At 36.3% G+C, this 22,820-nt stretch overlaps 1 protein-coding gene across 1 annotated transcript; it reads right to left on the bottom strand.

The window, feature by feature from the left end:
• Positions 1-6,317: 6,317 nt before the first annotated feature.
• Positions 6,318-22,371, bottom strand: LOC140146785 (1,25-dihydroxyvitamin D(3) 24-hydroxylase, mitochondrial-like). Its single transcript, XM_072168666.1, has 11 exons — positions 22,046-22,371; positions 16,691-16,994; positions 16,157-16,312; positions 15,362-15,552; positions 13,898-14,110; positions 12,835-13,001; positions 11,683-11,849; positions 10,627-10,705; positions 9,184-9,343; positions 8,483-8,526; positions 6,318-7,741 (listed from the first exon to the last, which is right to left on the bottom strand). The coding sequence occupies exons 1-11, from the start codon at positions 22,149-22,151 to the stop codon at positions 7,631-7,633; spliced, it is 1,698 nt and encodes a 565-aa protein (XP_072024767.1). The 5' UTR covers positions 22,152-22,371; the 3' UTR covers positions 6,318-7,630.
• Positions 22,372-22,820: the final 449 nt, after the last annotated feature.

Below are 22,820 nucleotides of genomic sequence, written 5' to 3'. Positions count from 1 at the left end.
GTGTATATTTGTATCTTATCTTAATTTTAATATCTGCGAAGGCATTCCAAATGATAAATGTTATAAATGGTAATGTGAAAAGAAGATATTGCATAAAATTAATTTTGTCTAATGACGATATGTTATTATAAATATTGCCTTAATTGTAATAATATTGTAATGATAGCCAGTCATGCATTAGAAAAGCATATCATGAACTCAAGATCGATTCATATTCGATGTCCATCATTATTTTGTTCAACAAGTATTCGTTATTCATTCTGTTTCAATTCATTTGTATTTTCTAACGGATATTTGTTGCCGAAAATCAGATAAATGCATGTATTTGATGTCGAATGTGTGGTGGAAATATAGTATCCAATATACGGCAACAACTATTCGTTAAAAGTTGACTATGACTGGAAATAGAATGGGAATACTTGTTGCATCGAATATGGGATGTCGAATAAAAAGTATGTATTGGGCCTCATACCGTAGAAACCCGTCTATAAGGAATAGAAGCGACTGTGATGATAGCATATTTCACGCTAGCGCCCTCCACAATATTATATCATTATGGAATTTGAGCAAATCATTTACCGACACAAGCAGGTATACAATGTATTATTTTATCTTTATTTCGCATCTCACGAGCATAGCTCACTTGGCAAGGCATAAGACTTTGGTTCTCTAGATCGGAAGATGGTGAGTTCGAGCCTCATCACGGTCACACAAACTTTTATAAACAAAATATTGTTCAAACTTTTCATTTATATTTTCTTGCATTTTCTAAAGACTCCTTTCGTGATCATTTTTTTTTTCATATTTAGTTTAATTTATTCTATTGTTTTTCTTTTATTGTTTCTTTTCTTTGTCTTTTTTTCTTGTTTAATTTTATCATTTTCTTTATTTTTCTTTGATTCATATAATATTGGCTGGATAAGGTGTGGAGGGTACTAAAGACCCATTCAGTGATTTGCTCATCTGGACGATCGTAAAAATCATCAAAATTCACCTTTGTCATTGTCATAGATGTGGTAACATAGCCTGCTAGTGGTTCAGCAGATAACCGTGTGACACATAATATACATTTGGCTACATTTTATTATACGATAAATACGAATTTATTAAACATGGTAACAAATATTCTCTAGCAGATCGGTTATACGATGGAACTGGTAGGCATAGGCCTATTATAAATTCGGGATATTAAATATCTTCCTGACGAGACAGATCTGCGCATGTGGTCAAAGACGATTCCTTACTAGCCACAGACCGTCCGCTGGAATTAGTTGAATCGCTATGGCTGTTGGTCGGACCTCTCATCTCTCCACATCGATTGTGACCTATCCCCGACATTGCCCTTATGAACTCACATCCTCCTGTTTTATTTCAATACGCTGGCGAAGTTACGTAATAATCGGATTAACTACCATAGCAATAGGTGAAAACAATTTTTGAATATACCGCGTTATACACTGATACGTTCAGGCGGTACCTCTTCATTGAACCATATCATGCTGCACCTGTAAGATCTTTGAAAAGACCAGTATTGTATTCAATCTATGATTGCAGACATACACAGTACAGGTGATGAGTGTAACCTGCTTGTAGCGCAGCGCGATATGTTCAAAATTGTTTTCACCTATTGCTATGGTAATTAATCCGATTAATTACGCAACTTCACCAGCGTATAATGGCCGAATAAATTCTGACCATCACTTGGCTTGTTGGATTCGTCTATACTACAATTCGCTGTCGAAGTGACGTAATAATCGCAATAACTACCATCAAGCAGATTGCACTAATCACCCGCGTATGTCACCAAACATAGATTGAATACCACTCTTTTCATAAATACTTATCTTACATGGCGAGTGATTAGCATTTCTTTGACAACTATGGTTTAATGCATAGGTGCCACGTGAACGATGAAGTGCAGGGCTATATATTCGAAATTGTATTCATCAATTGCTATGGTAGTTAATCCGATTAATTACGTCACATCGACAGCGAATAGCCTATAGTATGGGTTCAAGTGAAACAAAAATAGTGTATGTCCATTGCTAGCTATGGTAATTAATCATGTTAGTGTTTACATCACTACTTCGGTGAAGACAAGAGAAGTGTGCCTTCTCTACCAACGCCTGTGATATAACAGGTGCAAGCGAAACAAAATTGAATGACCAGAATAGTTTCCTTTGTCAGATGAATTGATTGAAGTTTTTGAAGACACTCTATTCCCCGGGGGGGTACTCAGTACAAATGACCATACGGGGACGTGCCGCAAACATGGGTAGCATTTTCAGCCTTCTGGTATATCAATGACCCCTTTTTCCCTATTTTGGTATATGAATCCTAAATTTTCTCAATTTTTTCGGAAAACAGCCCAATTTTTCCGTAATCTAGCTAAAATTTTCCAAATTTTCCTAAAATTTTGGGAAAATTTGTAAAAACTACGACAATTTTGGTTAAATTTGGCCGAAAATTTTGACTTTTGGTATATCAATGGGTCCAAATTTCTTGAAAAATTGGTATATTTATGGGTCCACTTCCAAAATCTCAGCGGCACGTCCCTACCAAAACCAAGCTTGAGTCCCCCCCCCGGGCTCTATTCTTGATGGGACAATAGATTCAAATATGAAATAATTATCATTCCTCATCTATTTTTTTTTTTATTGAAAAAACTGCAATTGTGGCAACAGAACAATATTTATTTTGATTTCATTTCAAGTAGAAACAAAATCGTGCTTAAGCCAAAAACGCACCCTACCTCAAGAATTGGGATGGCACAAAGGTGCAACATAGGTTTTTACTGCAAAGACGAGGACAGACAAGTAGTTACAACACATCTGTCTAACCGTGGGTTTCGCTATTATTTAGAATAAATGCTTTTACTAGTTTCTATAAAACCACAAAATTACTAAAAAAAACTATAAAAAAAACTAAAAAAAAAAAAAAACGCACCTAAAATTAAAAGTAGAAAGGTACATTTGAAGAAAGATAAAAAGAACATGTCAAAAAGTTAAAATTAAACGAGAATGAAAAAACGGAACCGGTGCCCGGACCATGCTCTCTTCAGCATGTCTTCAGTTCCAAAGTCTGACGCTCTATCAATTGAGCTATACGATCCTGATATACGAAACAGTCGTTATTATGTCAATACAATTGATTGGTGTTACAACATACTTAGATGGAATGCATAGCCACCCAGTGCCAGTATATATTTGCTCAAACTCCAAATGCAACAAGCAACCAATTTTATTGAGGGCGTTTCTTGGGTATATCCTTGTAGACGGGGTTTTACGGTATATGGCACTTTGCCAGTGGGGAAGAAAACAATGGTCTCGCATTATTTGATTCCTACCGATTGGCATGGCATGATACCTGTGTATTACTTATGTTGCAAATTGTAAGTAAATTTTTATGAATTGGGCCTCATGTAGTGGCACTCTGCCATGCAGCGAGGAAGAAAACAATGGCTTGGCAGAATTTGATTCCTACGGATTGGCATGGCATGATATAAACCCGTGTTATTATAGTATTTTAATAGGTTACCAATTTCAAGTTTTAAGTGAATTGGTTAAGCACTGCAGAGATGTTATGATCCTTGTGGTGAGCATCAACTGTGCGTTGCTTTAATTGTTCCACCTGCAACTTATCATGTGGAAGAAGTGATATATGGTAATGTCTTCCATTGGGGGTGAATAGATTCAGATGGAATAGCCCATTTTACAAAAATGTTTTAGGATTAAAAAGTAAACAAATTGCGAATTACCTTTTTTCGTGGATTCCCAGTGAGCAGATACCATAAACAGTGTGTTCCAATAAAAAATTACCAAATGCTTTATTTTTATTACTCCGAAAGTACAAGCTGGAATCACAAAATGTGCATGTAAGGTTTCGTAATCTATTTCCTAAATATTAGTGTTAATTGCATTCGATTCGGTTAAAGGGGTATTCGGGATTCTAGCACCCTTTTTTTAATGATATTTCAGTCTACGAAAAAAGATAATTCTCAAAATTTCAGTTGATTTCGATTTTGTGTTAGTAAGTTATGCATGATTACGTGTATTACACTACTGAATATGCCACTGTAATTGTAATTCAAATTTGACGATATTTTTGCTAAACGAATTATTCTGCAAGAAATGTTTTGTACATAAACATTACGTAGCCAGAGGTATCCAGTGGATTTAAAAGCTCAATTTTTTTTGAGAAAAGTGGTTTTAAAGAAACTGATGATTATGTAACGCATGCCACTTTTCATTTCATGCCACTTGTGAGGGGACAAATCCTAATTTTCGTCCCCATATGTCATTTTTTCACCATTTTGGTAGTTGCTCTTTGCCTTCCCCATTATATCCCTGAAAATTATTGCCCGGCCTGGCAACGCACTTAATTATCTCAGTTGCTGCCGTAAATATTCGAACTAGAAACGTCAATGAGTACAATGGGCTGAAAATTGCATGAAGCCAAGTGTCGCAAATTATTGTGGACTATCTGTGTGAGACGTCAAGTTTGTATTTTGTATAATATTTTGTTGCTGTGTAACATAACGTATTTTTAATAAAGAATGATGCATTTTGTAAAACGAAGTCAGTTACATGAGTCTCTTGTACGTAGATTTCTCATATTATGTTGTTCTTCGAAGGGGTCATTATGGCTCCGTTCAGCTTCTTGAAGAGGATAACTCCCTTAAGTATAGCATGTTTGACATAGTGGCTGGACTCATATTGACTCTATTTTGATAGGGGCTGTGCAATAATCATGAGCTCCCCACTCTCGGTTTGCCAAAAATCTTTGCCTCCCCCTCTCGGCCTGCCAAAAATATTTTGCTAATCCCCCTTTGCACATGCTAAGTTTTTTGCGAACCCAAACTGCAAGCGTATAAAAATATAATGCTAATAATGTAGCGAGCAGGTAATTTTGCAGATTTGAACGTTTATGCACTGTCTCAAGCCTTTTTTAGAGCGTCTTAATGAAAAGGTCCCAAAATCACTCCCACTCCCCCTTCGACATGGCAAGAAATACCCCTTTCAGCCTTTGGCTTGCCAGAACATTTTTATACAGCCCCCTTATTTTAACCTCCACCAGAGCTCAAAACTGCACAGCCCTTACGGTTACCCTTACTCTATACAAGGGTTCATCTGTTTCATGGTACAAGGAAAGTATAAATCTAAGAAAACGACGTATGAATAGCCTAATTCCCCTGGCTAATTCCAGCCTGACCATCAAGGCAGTACATGCTAAATGACCCCCGGGAACATTCTCATTCGCCTTACGCGGATCATTCCAATGTGTTGATAAACCAGTGACGGTTTTGCGCAAAAGTGGAAATGCTCGTAATAATGAGAGATGTTTTGACTGGGTGTATAAATAAATATTTCGGGTGAAAGCAATTTCCCGGTTGCATCAATTTGGTTTAAGCGGTGGGATATATGATACTTAAAGCGTAGAGTGACTGTACGAAAGTCTTCCAGCTTCCAAAAGGACTTAATTTGAACAATGTACATTCTTTTGTCCCCGCCCCGGATGAATTTTGCCCCCCCCTTTTTTTTTTTTACATTGCCTTTCCGATGGTTTTGTCAGGGGAGCACAATGTCCCCCTGTGTCCACTACCCCCACCCCAAGGGATACGCTATTGAGCAATCCCTCCCATGGCGCCGCCACTGTTGATGACACACTTCTCGATCTATGAAGAGAGGGGTTAATCCCGACATACTGAGACGCTTGTGTGTACACCCAAATAACTTGCCGTAATCATAGAGTCATCCTTTTCGCTTATTTGAAGGATACACATTGTTAATACACGCCCTTACCCGAGGGTAGGCCCGCCTATCAAATTCACGTTTAGAGAGGGGGGATAGTGGTATGGCCCAACATAGGTTTCTACAGTAATAACCATGATTTTTATTTGGCACTTGTGAAATTATCCCGGGTGGGGGGTCTTCGAAAATAATTTTACGGGGATGTGCCACGTAGACTTTCGGATGCTGACTTTCTCTATACCTACTTTTTACTGTTTTTGCTACCCATCAATATACCAATTTAAAAAAAAAGCACTCAAAAGTCACCCAAATGTGCCCTAATTGGGCGCTTTTAAGGGCACTTTGGCCAAAATGCGCACTGGTCTCCACTGAAAACCCACCCATCGATATACCAAGATCGCTGAAATGTACCCCAAAACCGTGGCACATTCCCGTATACCTTCAATCAGGGAGAACCCCTTCCGGGGGAATTATTGACGTCCCTGATCATATTAAAAGATACAAATAAACATATCTAGGTCATTTTTACAAGAAAGTTCGGACTATTATATAATATCCTTCATATACATATATTTATTGTATTTTACAAAGTTACAAATATTGGCCCAGATGCTGTTATGATAAACAAAAACACATTATATAGAAAGTGCTTTTCAAACTATTTTGCTTTCACAGATGTTATAAACATCATGTTTTTGCTCTTCTTGTCTCTTGTGAGACTCATCAACTTTAAGTAAATACTTTATACAAATGTACAGGAGAAATAATAATATAATATCAATAAAACATTTGTTCAGTATAAATGGCTGTGAAACATACTGAATCAAACTGAGTTGAGTATTAAAATATGAATTCAATATTTTAAAACAGTTTCCCGTTTTCATTTGATGTAAATTCATGTTATTCTTTATTTAGAATGAGTAAGGATATTTTGGCAAAGTGTTAGTTGCAAAGCATGTATAGTGCTTTTGATGAAAGCTAATCCAGGCGCCATCCATCGACAAAATTATATCATTATAGAGTTTGAGCAAATAAATGAGCGATACAAGAATAATTATACAAAAAAAGGATTATTGTATAAAGACCGATCTATTTTGTCGGCATATCAACGGCTGTTTCGTATTAATTTAGCTTTCATCAAAAACACTATTTGCCTGCATGTGGTAGACGGTATCCTCCGTTCTTTTATCCTCTATTCTTCCCCCGTGGGGCGGGGTTGTTGTGAGGGGGTGGGGAGGCATTCGACTTTAGAAGTGACGGGTATGTGCGGATACCAGTTTGAAGTATGTGTCTATCGGTAAGACTGATTTGATACCAAAAAAGGTTTGGGAGAGAAAGCCTAAAGGGGTCTTTCCGTGAGAATGGTGAAACAATTTGATGATATATTCAGTGAATTTTTGAGGACAAACGGGGCCATTCATTATCAGAAATTTGTAGCCGCACAACGCCGTCACCCATTTTTAGTGAGTGCTCCTCCCCCGGTTCAATTCTTCCCGCCGACCATGTCCTTGTGCAAAGTTCTCTGCAGAGAAGACAAACTTTTGCCACAAGTATTAAAAAAGAAACCTCTACTAAACTTCTACATAAAGAAAGATGACATCTCCAACCTATATAAGGGCGCGAGTGTGTTCATCTTAGAGTAATGCCATAAGCATTGCACTCTGAGAATGGCAAGACACGGTACATCCACTTCAACTTAACCACATTAAATGTAAATTATGAAACTCGAACGGTGGTTACACATAGAAAGTACATTTGTGTTCTTAGTGTCATTATACACGGTTAGGCTTCTTGAAATTTTCGGAGATGAAGTACCAATAGTTCAAGATATTTCAGAAAATCGTTTTCAGCAATACAACGGTTCCTCTGCTATGTCCATTTTATACTCGATCTATCAATTTGGGTTCAATCGATGTTTCTGGATTAATGATAATACCACATGTAGATGTCACGTCAGATCTTGAGGGCACGATTTTGAAATTTCTTACAGTCTGTAAAGAAACAAAACAAAATGTAATTTCGTTATAAATTATGCTATGACCCCGAGGCTATGACGAGCTATGGAACTTGTAGTTGTCGTAGTAGCAGCTTTTTCTAGGATCGAAGTTATCATCATCATCATCATCATCATCATCATCATCATCATCATCACCATCATCATCATCTTCATCAAAATCGACCATTTTTGATCTTCATCAGTATTATAATCATTATCATCATCATCATCATCGTCATCATCTTCTTCGCCGTCTTTGTCGTTGTCATTATGGTGAAAACCAACAACAACAATGACAACAAAATTATTTATCTTATATCACCATGACGACGATGATGATGATGATGATGATGATGATGATGATGATGATGATGATAATGATGATGATGATGTTGATGATTAGCAGCAGCATCAACAACTTGCATAACATTTGCATCACAGTTATCGTCGTCGTTTTCGTCATCGTAAATATCATAATCAGCAGTGGCAGCGCCGGGATAATTTAGGGGAGGCAAAAACAACAAATTTACACAAAACTGCCTCAAAAAGTAGCTTCTTTGTAATTTTTTGGGGTTTTTGCCTTAAAAGTGAGGGAGGGGCAAACTAGTACATGAGTATTGCCGCCACTGAAAGTCAGCAGCAACCGCAACATAGGAACATCATTAAAGTTATATGAACTCATTTTTAGTAATAACCTACAACTTTTTCAATCTTTTAGCCATAACAATTATCTTACCTCAGCTAACACTAGATACATCTCTTGTTGTGCCACTCGACGACCTATATGTAGAAGAATTACACAGAACATAAATTATTTCGCATATTTTTCATAGCACTACACGTTTTATTTTTTTATTGTGTTTTGTTAAAAGCCTGATCACTGTTGTTATTAGCATCATTCATCATCATCATTTTGTTACGCTTGGTTCGCATCAAGTCGAGCGGTTTAATATTTTGCACCCAACTTCTTTCAAAGTTTGTAAGACCGAATTGGTACATTAATTGTGGCCAAATGCATCAAAGTAAGTTGGATTAAAAACCGATGATGAATCGGGATCATACACATTAGGAAACGAATTTGGAGAAAACCTTCTGTTAATAAAATACTATGCTGAGCCACCAGCCTGGGTGGCTCACGCTCCAGTAATTTCATATGATTGAGCTCAGTAATACATCAAAGAAAGTCTTCCAATTCATGAAAACAAATATATAATCAGCTTATCGGATTAAAAGCTTAGAGGGACGGTCTTGCTGCTCAGCCCCGGTGTTCAGCGAGTGTTTGTAATTATCAGAAAGTTTTCTCCAAATCCATTCTCTAATGAATATTACTATAATATATGCAGAACGTTTTATTATATTGTTATGTTAAATCACGCAATATTTTAGCGAGGGTATCACCAACTTATTGAATATACTTTGTTATTCAAGAAAACTTACCGACGCACATCCGGGTTCCATGACCAAATGGCATGGAAGCAAAAGGATGATATGTCTTGTCATGCGCATGCTCAAGCCATCGGTCTGGATGGAATTCCTCTGCATCATCAAAAACATCCTCTCTACGACACGCCGAGTAGAAATTTGTCTGAATTTGTGTCTGAGGAAGGAGAGAAGAAAGACATACAGAAATGTTACACTGAAAGTTACAAAAAGGGGAATATGTTGTCGAAAATTGGACCTTTCCATATTTTCGGTTTTGCAAAACAATGCTTTTGGTTTCTTGTATTAGTTCATCACTTTTAGTGAAGTCCAGTTGTCGTTGGCATGTTTTTTTGGTGGTTTGGATGTGTAAAAAACAAGGCAAATTTGTTCAGTCATACTGCAGTTACTGTCCGTTTTCCTATACACAATACACAGTGCTCTCACCATTGACGCGTGACCTCTACAAATGATGTACGTTGGAAGAATGGGCACATGCCTAGTTAACATCACTGTGTGAAAAATAACCAGCCAATATTTTAGCTATTCTCCAAACTTCTAGCAAATATATTTCTCTAACATGACCTAAAATTACAGCTAGGTTAGATGTTCAGAAATAGTCGCACTTTTGTAAAATATGAGTGAGGGCAAGGCATAGCTAGCCAACTCCCCGTGTTAATTGAATGGAGATTTGACCGAAAATATTAGTATCGGACCGCTCACTTCTGAAGGATGCCACTAAAAAAGGGTATAAGCTACATTTTAACTATTCTAAATAGGTTCTAGAAAATATAGTTTTGTAACATGTCCCTAATTTTTAGCTAATTTAGATGTTTGGAGAGGGTCGCACTTTTGTGTTTTAGGAAGGATATGTAAACGACAGATAACACCAAAAATATGAAGAAATTATTTCCAAACCGTGTTAAGTCAACAATCATTATGTTGCTCATTTTGAAGAATGCTGGTTATCAAAAAGCAGGTCTTTGTCTCATGTCGTGAACAAAAGTACACATACCATTGTTTCCTTTCGTTTCCTTTATAATCGGTTACCCAACTGAAGCTATAATACCAGCTTTATTGTGATGTCGCACATTGAAAACAGACACTTGTGCACAACCAGAGAAGATCTGATTTAATCAGTTGAGCTGCTTCAATGAGTGTTATCTTGGTTTAATAGCTTTTAATGGGGTTTAAGTCCTGCAAAGGTCGAGATGAATTCTACTGTAGACATGACTGCATCATGTATATATGCAATCTATCCAGAATACATTTTATCTCGATTCCAATGTTTATGGGGCTAGAAAACCGAAAACATAAAAAGGCCCAGTGTCTCCATTAAAAAAATATAACAAGGTTTTGTAAACATTGATGTACCAGTAAAATATGAGTACGTAATCGCATAAACAGAAGTATGATAGTGTCGTGAAAAATTAATGCGAAATCTCCATTTGTAATACTTACCCCTTTAGGTATATTATATCCTCCAATAACGATATCGTCTTCAAGAATCCTTGCCGTTGCTATTGTAATTGGATATAGTCTGAAAAATGGACATATATTTATTTTATTTCCTCAATCCTACTTCAATAATTAGAAGTGATCTCTTGACCTGACATTAGTTACGTTACTGTGTCTCTAATGATATGCAATATTTCACCATCTTTTGTCAGCCAATTAAATCGATGGTAGACAACCACATGTCTCAGTCGAAGATCTCTATCTTGTATTACACATTGGCCTGTCTGGGTCGTGTTAAACAACCTGTTTAAGTTTACGTGGTCATTTCAGTGACCGATATAAAACCACAGGGTAACTCCGTCACGTTGTGAAGTGAAAATGTAGACTTTGGTTAAGGCCCAGGTAGGGTCGTGTAGTATTAGATATGATAATTTTCTGTCCCAAAGAAAAATGTCAAAATGGCCTGCCAAAACATGTTTGCCTCCCCTCTCGGCATGCCAAAACAATCTTACACCCCCATCACCCATCGGCATACCAAAAAATCTTTTCGGCCTCTGCCTGGCATCTAATAGTCTCTCCCTTAGCATTTTTGAGAACCCAAATGGCAAACCCTGATTGGTTTAAAGGTGCGTATCTTTTTGATTTCCACAAATCTCCCCTCCTTTTCTTCTTCCCTCCTATTTGTGTCCACCCATAGGGAACAAAATTGCACAGCCCATAATTTGCTAACTGGTCCCATATACTAGAACTTTGAGATTATGTTTCGTCTCTTACGATGTAATCTCGCAAAAATTCTTTTCCTTACACAAGTGGTATTGCACTTTCTTTATTTGAATGTGTGTGTTTCTTGTGTATAATTTGCTTGCATTATTTCGATCATTGGTTTTTTATGCCTTGTAAAACGTTTTCACCTTTGAGGCATTTATTATATCACTTAATATTTTGATTGTTTCTCAAACTGCCGTCATGAAAATAACAATTACTTTGCCTGATAATAATACACGGACGAATAAAGATCTTTTTGGGTCAGATGTTAAATTTCTAGCTAATTCTAAATACCTCTGTGTTTCCTTAACGACTGCTTTCAAATATGGCATGTTATCGATTTGTTCCCGTACTGGAGTAGTGCCAGCTGGTATTACACGTTGTACTTCTTCATACAGTTTTTCTTGTGCATTTGGGTTCTTAGAGAGCAGATGGATAGCCCATGATGTCGTATATGCTGTCTAATAAATGTTTCAAAAGATAGTGAAATAGATAAATGTTAAAATTTACATCTTTTATCGATGGTTGGTCACAATATTTGCTTTATTGTTTGGTGAAAGTGATATTTAACTAAATATGTGACTGGACACTACGAATCAGCCGTAAAATCGGCCCCGGTCATTTTTTTTTATTTCGTGTTTAGAAAATATATATCATGAGCTTTAAAATAGTATATCATTTGACTTCAAACGATATCCAGAAGCGGGGTTATGGTTTGTTGAACTCTGCTCCTTCAACAAAATTGTACCTTTTTTCGGTTCTACACGTGTCTCTTTTTCCACATTGATTGTAATAAAGTCATAATTGGCAGTCATTTCAAATCATCCCCAAGTCAACGAGGTTCAGGAATGTCCTCTTATTGTTATTGTTGGTTATACATACCTAGACAAAATACAATGCAATTATAACCCACCACTTGAACAGGATTTAGCCAAAGCAAGCAAAGACTAGAGCTATTTAATGATTCTATATGTAGAAGATTATTATCCTCTTCAGCAATAGGATTATTGATTGGTTTAAACGTTATCAAATGAGAAACATGTCGCGCCTAATTGAGACACCTATGAATACGACCATCACGCACATTTTGCACTGTATCTCAGAATACAATTTGCTGAGTTTACGGATCATTCGTAGTGTCCACTCACATATTGGTTCACATGTTATCCGACGCATTGAGCGTTCCGTCGGAGAGTGAAGGACGCAGTAAATCTATAGATCTATCTTTTCCTCATGCTAATGCCCCAGAAGTTGTTACGAGCATCATCGGTGATCGAACCCAGGCCTCGAAAGTAAACCAGTAGCGACTACAGTGGCGTAGCGTCATAGGGGCACGGGGGGGGGAAATTTTTTAAAATCCCATAGGAAAATTGCCGAAAAACGGCTTGTTCCTTCCAATCAGATCCCCCCATCATGGTCGGTGCACTTGATGATAATTATACTTACTGTATCTACAGATGCAACGAGGATTTCTCCAACGACACTATATATTTCTTCAGGTGTTAACTTGTCTTGCATCACCAGGAATGCGACAAATGTGCCATCATCAAGTTCTTCTGCTCTGACTGCTTTTCGGGCAAGAGAACTCATTTTCTCATCCAAATATTTTTTGCCTGACATTGAAGGAAAAATACGAGAGGAAGTTAGTTAATATTTTTTTATTTTTTTATTTATAATTATCTTTTTATCGCGCTACATATATCATCAAGATGAGACTCAACACTGTACACCTCGTATGATGTAGGCTATGTGTGGGGTATACACAATTATGTGATGAATGATGTATGTTTATTTACACGTTTTACTGTGTGGCAAAAGTAGTGATGGACTGCAATGGGTTCTTAGTGGAGAAGTGGCGGTGGGATGTGTCCATGTGTTACGATGTGTAACAGAGTTAGATGACATTTTCCATGTTTCCGAGCTATTTGGTTTAGATTTGGGTCGCAAATTTCAGAAAACTGGTTTAGCACGGTTGTTGCTTGTTTCACCTATTCCAGCTGTTTTAATGGCGGTATTAATCACCTACCCCTTGCAAATAAAGAAATATGATTTAGGATAAATAGCGCCATCTATAGTTTGCATTTAGTTAATAATGAAGCCAAATCTATATACATCAAACAGCCGTGCTAGAAGAGGGAAGCTTTTTCTAAATATTTCAAAATATAGGAAAAGTGCTATTTTTTCAATGTTTTTAAGCAGATGGTTACTCAGTATATTTCTTTTTTCCCTGAGTCCCTTTTTTGTCAACTTTTGGAGCAATTTGTCAAAAACCCAGTCGCATACACTATGGACCACAATAGCCTCATCCCAGTGGCATAGTTTAATAACCTTAACTAAACACTCATACTGCAAAATTTGACCTCAAATTGCAGAGTATGCGTTTTTGTACCCAAAATTTCTAAGGTCATTCAATAAATGTACAAATGTATTGTGGTTAAAGAACTGTGCCCTGATAGATAAACATGATGTTGTGGATCCCAGTGATATAAATTCAAAACATGTCACTCACCAAGATGCAACACTTGATCCCAGGCTTTGTTTGTCTGATGGAGTGGATTCACTTTTGCTGGTATGTACTTAAAGACAGATTCTGGTAACATCAGGAGATAAAATGACTTGAAGGTAATCACACGGAGGGCGTCAAAGAAAACCTCGTTCTCTGCTATCAATGTTTCCTTTTTGAGCAGGTCCAATGTATGATCAAATAAGAACTTCACTGACGCTGAAATAGTAACATAAAGTAATTATTGATACTTAAACGTTTTTAGAAAGGGGATTGGTTCCTCTCACTGCCTTTCTGGACGACACCAGACAAAGTGGGGTTTACAGAGTGCTGGGAACTCCACTGATCATTCAGATTATATACCTGTTATTACACTATAATCTGTTTTTATAACACTTGGTCTATTCAGAAGAGTCCATAAGTTATGGACTCTTCTGACCATAACGTCATTGAATAGTTCGGCAGTATTTCATAATTATTCGAGAAACACTCCACTAATAAGTAATAATAGTAGTTACATGATTACACTATAATCTGTTTTTATAACACTTGGTCTATTCAGAAGAGTCCATAAGTTATGGACTCTTCTGACCATAACGTCATTGAATAGTTCGGCAGTATTTCATAATTATTCGAGAAACACTCCACTAATAAGTAATAATAGTAGTTACATGATTACACTATAATCTGTTTTTATAACACTTGGTCTATTCAGAAGAGTCCATAAGTTATGGACTCTTCTGACCATAACGTCATTGAATAGTTCGGCAGTATTTCATAATTATTCGAGAAACACTCCACTAATAAGTAATAATAGTAGTTACATGATGCTGTGCACTTTTTGTGAGTTTTTACTGGCAGTGGTAAAGAATAAAAAGAGCATGATGATATTTTGAGCCTTATCCGTATTAACTTATTTCTTGTCGACCAATCTCCCGGTATTCTTCAATATGAAATGGGTATAGGCTGACACTTTTACATGAAGGGGCTTTCGGTGAGAGCAATAGTTACAAAAGATATGGGACCATTGGATGCGAGCATAATTTTGAGCATTCGGTGAGAGCAAAATGTTGGAAATATGGGGGAGAGTTAGCGCAGCATTGGGTGAAAACATGACCATAAATTGGGTTTTGGGTGAGAGCCAAAACAATCTCACAAAAGCCTCAAACATTGAATTTTTAGTTCTCAATGGCTTCAACTGGCTTTGTGTTTTCAAAATATTTGGGTGACAGATCAAATGAAAACAATAAGGGGTCTTTGAGTGGCAGAGTATATGTTCGGAAAAAACAACAACACTATGATGTATTGCTAAAATCCATCTTTTTTAGTTGATGGGGTGTCCGAAAGCGCCGGCTACTCGTCCTTGTACCACCAGCAACAATTGCTTGAGACCAGCTAGTTATTTTGTTTTTGGCTACTTTAAAATGTCAATACAGACTTGGTATAATCTAGTATCAGTTTATTACTTACTTTCCATGGCCCACTTGTATAGTTCAGTCTCTATATCAGGTATGACACCATCAGAACGTCGGACATCCCTAACTTTGTCAACGAATTCGAGGGCAATATTGTGCATATTACCGACGTGTTTAGCCACAACGTTGGGTCTCAGGATTCCTTTACTCACTGCCGATCGTAATCGTTGCCAATCTTCTCCATCACTATCGAAAAGAAACGTAAAAATCAAAAAATAATCTCACTATTGAACATGATTGAGGAACCAGGTTTATCGGCGAAAAATTAAGTTTATCGCTAGAGAAATCAAATTTTTCAAAAACTTTGCTTTTCGAATCAATAAACGTGGGTTTTTTTCAGATCGAAAAGCTAGGTTTTTGAAAAACCTGGTGGTCTCGATCGAAAAACCAGATTTCGTGGCCGAGAAACCAAGTTTTTCAAAAAACTTTGCTTCTCAAATCGAAAAACTTGGTTTTCGAATTAAGAAACTAGGTTTATCGATCGAAAAACCTGGTTTATCACCAAAAACCAGGTTGCTCTTTCATTATTCAAAATACGTGTCATAGACGTGAGAATAAGAATGATATCATCTGATCTGCCCGCATTATTATTAAGATGATGATGATACTAAATGATGATGATGATGATGATGATGATGATAATAATAATTATGATGATAATGATGATGATGATGATGATGATGATGATGATGATAATGATTATGATTATGATGATGAAGATGACGATGACGATGATGATGATAATGATGACGATGATTATGACGATAATGATGATGATAACTTCCCTCACCAGGTTATCAATCCGAGTTCCATATTAGCTTCTTTCCTATGGTGTACCCAAGGCTGAATTATTGGTCGTCGAGGGTGTTTACCAACATGGCGAAACGCTGTTTCAATATCATTTGGGTCTGATAATACCACCATCCAGCCACCACTATATCTTTGCCTGTTTAATAAAAAATTTAAAAAGTTAATAAATGATAAACTTTAAATAAAACACTATTATGTAGCTAAAAACTTTATCACTACCAACAACAGTGAACAAACAGGCAGAACTTCTGATGTCATTCATTGCTGCATTATAATTACTAAAACTTCAGCTTATAGCGCTGCATATTCACCAACTTTATATCTGGCAACGTGAATCGTTACCTTTTCTTTAGTTGGCTAAACAGCTAAAAGGAACACTTTTTAACGCGCGTCTCATCCGTCATTGCACTGATCTTGTGCCCGTTTAATATTTACTACACGGTCACTTAAACTTAGCCTGGTCCCCGGACCCTTTAAAAGGAACAGACAGGACTGAAGAGATCTCTATTCTTACCTATATATGGGGCCTAGTTCCTTTCCTGTATAACTTTGATACTCGTGTGGTTTGGAAAATGCACCATGTTTCAATGCATGAACCAACGGAGCTACGGATCCCATGAAGCCTTTACTGTAGCCTCCCGGCATCGGTAGCTCTTCAAAATCCTTTACTGAACCATCATGGGTAAGATGTGCAATGTCTTCGATGGGAGCAGCAAAAGCTGCTGCTGCCGAACTTTTACTTCGTGAAGATGTAAAAGGACATTGTCCTTGTTTGCTGCTCGAATGTCGAAGACAATGTGTAGGTATTGTATTATGGCCTGAAAATACACATGAAAAGAAGATTATGAACGACAATAATGTTAACATTTTCCACGCGGATGTCGACTGCAAACGAAAATTTCCCAACTTTCTTCAAATATTAAACAATTTCAGAATTGTACATTTCCATAACCATATTTGGAATGAGCATAAAAAATACATGAACATGAGTACAAACAATAATAGTTTGTTCGTTGGTTCTTTTAAGATAGTTCTTGATGTTGTGAGAAAATATCTGCAAAAAAAAACTAGGGAATTCGTTCGTACACACACATGACACAAGATTGAAAAAATTAGGTGCCGCTTCAGTGGTGCCGCTTCAAATGGAACTCTGTTCCCCATTATATTTTGGCTTGTGAGAACAACGAGAATGCTTCGTCTTTTGGAGGGGACGTTTCGTCAGTCTGGCAAAGGGCAATACCTGTACATGTATCATTGTGTATCTCAGCAGTGAATTTCGTAAAGAGTAGGGAATTAGCAGCATTCCATTAATCGGTCTACCCTGGTGCTGCCGCGTTTCGGTATCTCATAATATAGGCCCTACTAAGTAGTATAGACCCACTCGCGCAATGATCAGATATTCACTATCAGGCCATGAGTAGAGGTGGGTTATCATTGGAATCTCGTCGTATGTCATTTGCAACATTTATGGTTAATCAATTTCAAAAGTTTATACTAGGGAGTCCTAAAATAGTTACATGTACAAAAGTAACCGCATTTTGATTACTCAATATGACTAAAAAAGGGGAAAAGAGCAAACATTTAGTAATCACTTACTCAATATTGAGTCAATTTTTAATAAATAATTGGATAAAGTACAATTTATTCAATATTTCTTTTACTAATATTGAGTAATTTTTATTTAAAAGAGTGTACATTTCATTTGACGTGTGACGGCATCCCCATCACTGCCCATAATATAAAAAATAATGAATACATAAACATAAATACAGTGTTTAAGGCACGACATCTGTAATAGCTGCCCTACAAACATTTGACCATTTCGACATTCTACTATGAGTGATAATCTAAAAAAGTGACACCTGGCAGCTATACAAAAATGTCCTTCTTGATAAACCCTTCGATATAAGGCCAAAAAAAATATTGTTGTGTTGCCCTCAAGTGGTCGGATTATTATTTTTTTTTTCTTTTTTTTTTTTTTTTTTTAAACCTTCAGTTTTAAAATCCCCTCAATTTTGACTTCTGGATACCTGTTAGACAACAATTAAAGACTAGTCTTACAATAAAATATTAATTTTAAGTGAAAAACATTGAGTTTTTGAACAAATCTGTAAAAATCATCATTCCAAAAAAAAAAAAAAAAAAAAAAAAAAAATGCGACCCTGATTTTTCAGGATTTAGGGTAGGACGGTTGAGGGCAACACGACAATTTTTTTTTTTGGCCTAATCTAAAGGAATATTTAACTTCCATGATAATGATCATTGATAGGACAGTCATGTGTCATGTACTTAATGTGCTAGAAATAGATTTATATCATTAGAAATAGATTGATATCATTATAGTATTAATCATTTCAATAAAATCGATGGTCTACAAGCGAAGAAATGGTCAATTGCGTAAAGTAGTCCTAAAATAGCTTCCAAGGGAGTTGAATCATGAACGATCTGGTCGGTGCTAGCTCTTAAGGGTAGACGAGGTATTATTGGTCGAAGTAGACCAAAAAAAATCGAATTTCATTGTCTAAATCAATATATTATTGAAAAATAACACTTCTACAAATCATGTACTTTGAAAACTTTCTTAATTTATAGTTGTTAATGAAGTATGTACTTTTCACAAAAGTGTTGTTGTTTCAGTCCTCTTTACAACTTAACTCAAGAACCTCAGGACCTGCAAAAATATACCTGTGATATTGGAATTCTTCTACACTTGCTATGAAATGATCAATGCAATTTTTGTCAAAGCTAACTACCATTCACAAGATTCTGTGAACTACGAAATCGCGACAGTTTAAAATAGTTGCTATCTTTTTGATGGGTAATTTCAAACAATGTCGCATTTGAAGTGTGGTATTTGAATTCATAAATTTGATATAAATATCATAATTATTATTCATTAACTAATACAAAAAAACATGAAATCCTTTGCCTTTGTTTTGAAATCGTTGACGATAAGGATGAAAGATGGTTTTACCCGTTACAAACTTGCGAATGTGCGAATTTGCAAAAAGTGGCCCAACTCGGGCGATTAAGTAAAATCGGGCATATATAGCGTTCGAACCTAAACTAAGAATGAAGCAAGTAAAGTTTTTTTCTGTTAGCCAAATTCAACTGAACCACGCGCCATGACTCCTTTTATTTTTTTCTCTAAAAAGCAAAAATGCAATTGAATACATGAATACAAAACCCACCCAAGTCCATGGGAAGAGAAAAACCTGTGTATCATTTTAATTCCTTAAGTTAGATTTACCTGGTCAATATGGTAAGTTTTACGTGCAAATGAGTGGATTAAACTGTATAAAGTATGACGATTAGCATTTCAGGGACTTTGTAGGGTTCATTTTAAATTTTGGACTTGGGTGGTTTTTTGAATCATATACAAAGACAACAACGTTGGAATGAGATTACCACTAGTAAGATAATACAAAATAAAGCACACAGTTATGTATAATGTTGATAAGCATTCTGCCATGTAATATAAACCACACACTTTCCTTGATTAAACCAATTTGGTTTTCAAAAGTCACTCTCCAGCAATGAAGATGTTACAAGTGGACTTGTATACATACTGGATTTCAATCAATGTGTTACAAGACTCAAATCATGGACTTGGGTTGATTCTTTTATACATGCTATTTTTCACATGCTCAATAGACACAGAGGATGAATTTTAGTTGTTCTTTCAAACATATGAGAGGCCTATGTATAGCAACACTTTCCCATGCTTAACTCAATTTGGCCAAAGTATGGACTTAGGTGGCTTTTGTATTCATATATTCAATTGCTAATCATGAAAGTCAATTTTACGAGATGGTATATATAGATGCAAGCTTGATATGCGCGAAAATGTCAAAAGTAGCCCAACTTGGTTTCTGGACGATTTATATTAGTTACTAGCAATGAAGCATTATCGTTTGAGGCCAAACTAGTAAAGAAACCAGGTAAAGTTTTTATGTTAGCCAAGATGTTACTGATTCCAAAGCATATAACATTGTTGCCATGGTATTTTTAATTTTTTTTTTCTAAAAAGCAAAATTGCATTTGTATAATTTTTAATGTTACAGTCTGTAGTCAACGAACTTTATTTTATTCCAACAGATAAGGATATAATTAAAAGTTATCCACACAAAACAAATATACATATGTTATCAAAAAAATCTTATCTTTTCCTATAAATAAATATACATACATATATTGGTATACCTGACCATAGATGACCTGATTCGGTCTTCGGTAAATAAAGCAAAAGTTTGTTAACCGGTAAATAAAAGAAAAGTTTGCTAACCTTTGTCTGAACGAACTTTTATTGCATTTAATGCTATGCCTGCTAGCCATAAGCTTAAACATAAAAAGTCCAAGTTTTGAGATATTCTCTCAAAATATCAAGAGCTATCTAAGGAACCACTGAACCAATACTGGGCTTGTTTGTACTCATTTTAATGCATTTTTCATGTTGATTCCAAATATGGTAATGAAAATTTACAATTCTGAAATTTTTGAAATTTTGATTTTTTTTTTATAACTTGTCGTCTGCAGTCGACACCCGCGTGGAGAGAGTTAAAACATAAAAAAGTAACCCAGTGGAGTACCCAGAGGGAGCAGCAGATTAGGTCTCAAATGAACTGTAAATTTATATTCGCTACACGCTTGCTTAAAACCTGTCTAACACTGCGTTCTTAATGAAAAGTTCACTCGCTGCCTCTTCGATTACAAAAGTTTGGTTACCTCGTCAACATGTGAAGACCAGAGCGCAAGAAGACCGTAAGTCCACTTGGCCCCTCAACATGTATACACGAAAGTTACGTACAGTTTCTTAGGGTTTTATAATGTTTAATACATGTTCCAGGGTGAAAACATCATGAAAGGTTGTGAAAGATTTGTTTTGGCCCCTGAACATGTATAAAACATTACCAAACTATACAAAACTATACGCAACTTAAGTGTATACATGTTGAGGGGCCAAGTGGACTTACGGTCTTCTTGCGCTCAGGTCTTCATGTACACGTGCAACCATACTTTGTTTTTTTTAAACAAAGTTCATTAATTTTACAAAACCTGAAAGGATCATGCTTCCTAGCTTTATTCTTTATCTCCACAGATTGCTAGTTCCCAACGACTGTTGGTAAGCCTATTACGACATAAAATTATGCTAAGTTTATAATTTCTCTCAAAGGTTACAGGTACAACACCAGTGAACACATTGGGTTCTGTAAAAATCCCGTAGCCTAATAGTTTGGTGAACCCAGTCTTAAAAAGTTCGCATTGGTCAACACTCAAACGTGTACTTGCCACAGTATAGATATGTCATCTTGACACCTGTACCCGGCACCTGTACTGTACAGGCATTTTACGGGCATTTCTAGTTTCTGTAAAGTTCTACAGTTTGGTATCTGTATAGTGGACCCATATTAGACCCATCGATATACCAAAAGTCAAAATGTTTGGCAAACTTTAACATAAATTGTCTTAGTTTTTAAAAAATTTGACCCACAAATGTTGGAGAAAGTAAAAACAATTTTGGCTAATTGACCTACTTTTCAGTCAAACTTGAGAACATTTTGAAAAAGGGCCCATACATATTCCATACCATACTACCCTGAATACTACGGTTGAACAAAATAATAGTCTAGCTAGAATACTTTGGGCTGAAATGCTACCCCAAATGGTCATTTGTAAGTAACCCCCTTCCAGGATATTTGAGTAACCCCCTTCCAGGATATAAAGGTTCTACTATAGACGATATCGGTTGTTATTTTTTGATGATCTCAGTGGTTCAACGAGAACAGGGGCGTAAAAATTACAATAATTCACAATAAGTTTTTACCACCTCTCCTGACCCCTTTATACTCTATATCAAAAGTTGACCTACCTTTATTGCTGACCGTTAATGCAGGTAACATTGTATTATTCTGCAATCCGTTGTATATTGCAGCACATTGAGCTTGCCGTAACGTTGTACACATTAGACGAGCCATCTTGTTGGAAATATAAATGTAAATATTTCACTCCAAATTGTGCTTGATGAGTGTAAAACAAGAGAATTGCTAGCAGATGTCCTATCGTCTGTAAATAAATGATTATAGTGAGTTGTGTTCCTGGCGGTCAGAAAATAAATAATAGTGTCTTAAGCACGTGATTATTACCCAGCCCGGGTGCTATTGGCTGAAGTTGGTGAATATTAAAGTAGCCGAGATAAAAAAAAAAGTTTGACGCCTTTTAAACCACTGATGTATATATGTCCTAATTTCGTTACGATTATAGTGAGTTGTGTTCTTGGAGGTCAGAAAATAAATAATAGTGTCTTAAGCACGTGCTTATTACCCAGCCCGGGTACTATTGGCTGAAGTTGGTGAATATTAAAGTAGCCGAGATAAAAAAAAGTTCGACGCCTTTTAAACCACTGACGTATGTCCTAATTATTTTCGTTACGAAAGTGACGAAATTGGTTTTTGTTAAAATTGTGCATGTAGCACTACAATCTGAACGGGAGCCATGAAAATCATCAGATGCTTTTATTTTGTTGTTACTCTGAAATCACACACTGGAATCACAAAATGAAAAAACAAAACAAAAACTTGTATCCCGGTCATGTATTCTGTCCGATTTGAGCACTGACCATAGGCTCCGGAAGATTTTTAATATGG

This window comes from Amphiura filiformis, chromosome 2 (assembly GCF_039555335.1).
Source record: "Amphiura filiformis chromosome 2, Afil_fr2py, whole genome shotgun sequence".
Taxonomy (NCBI): domain Eukaryota; kingdom Metazoa; phylum Echinodermata; class Ophiuroidea; order Amphilepidida; family Amphiuridae; genus Amphiura; species Amphiura filiformis.
Note: the sequence above shows the minus strand (reverse complement) of the source record. Positions and strands in the feature narration are given on the sequence as shown.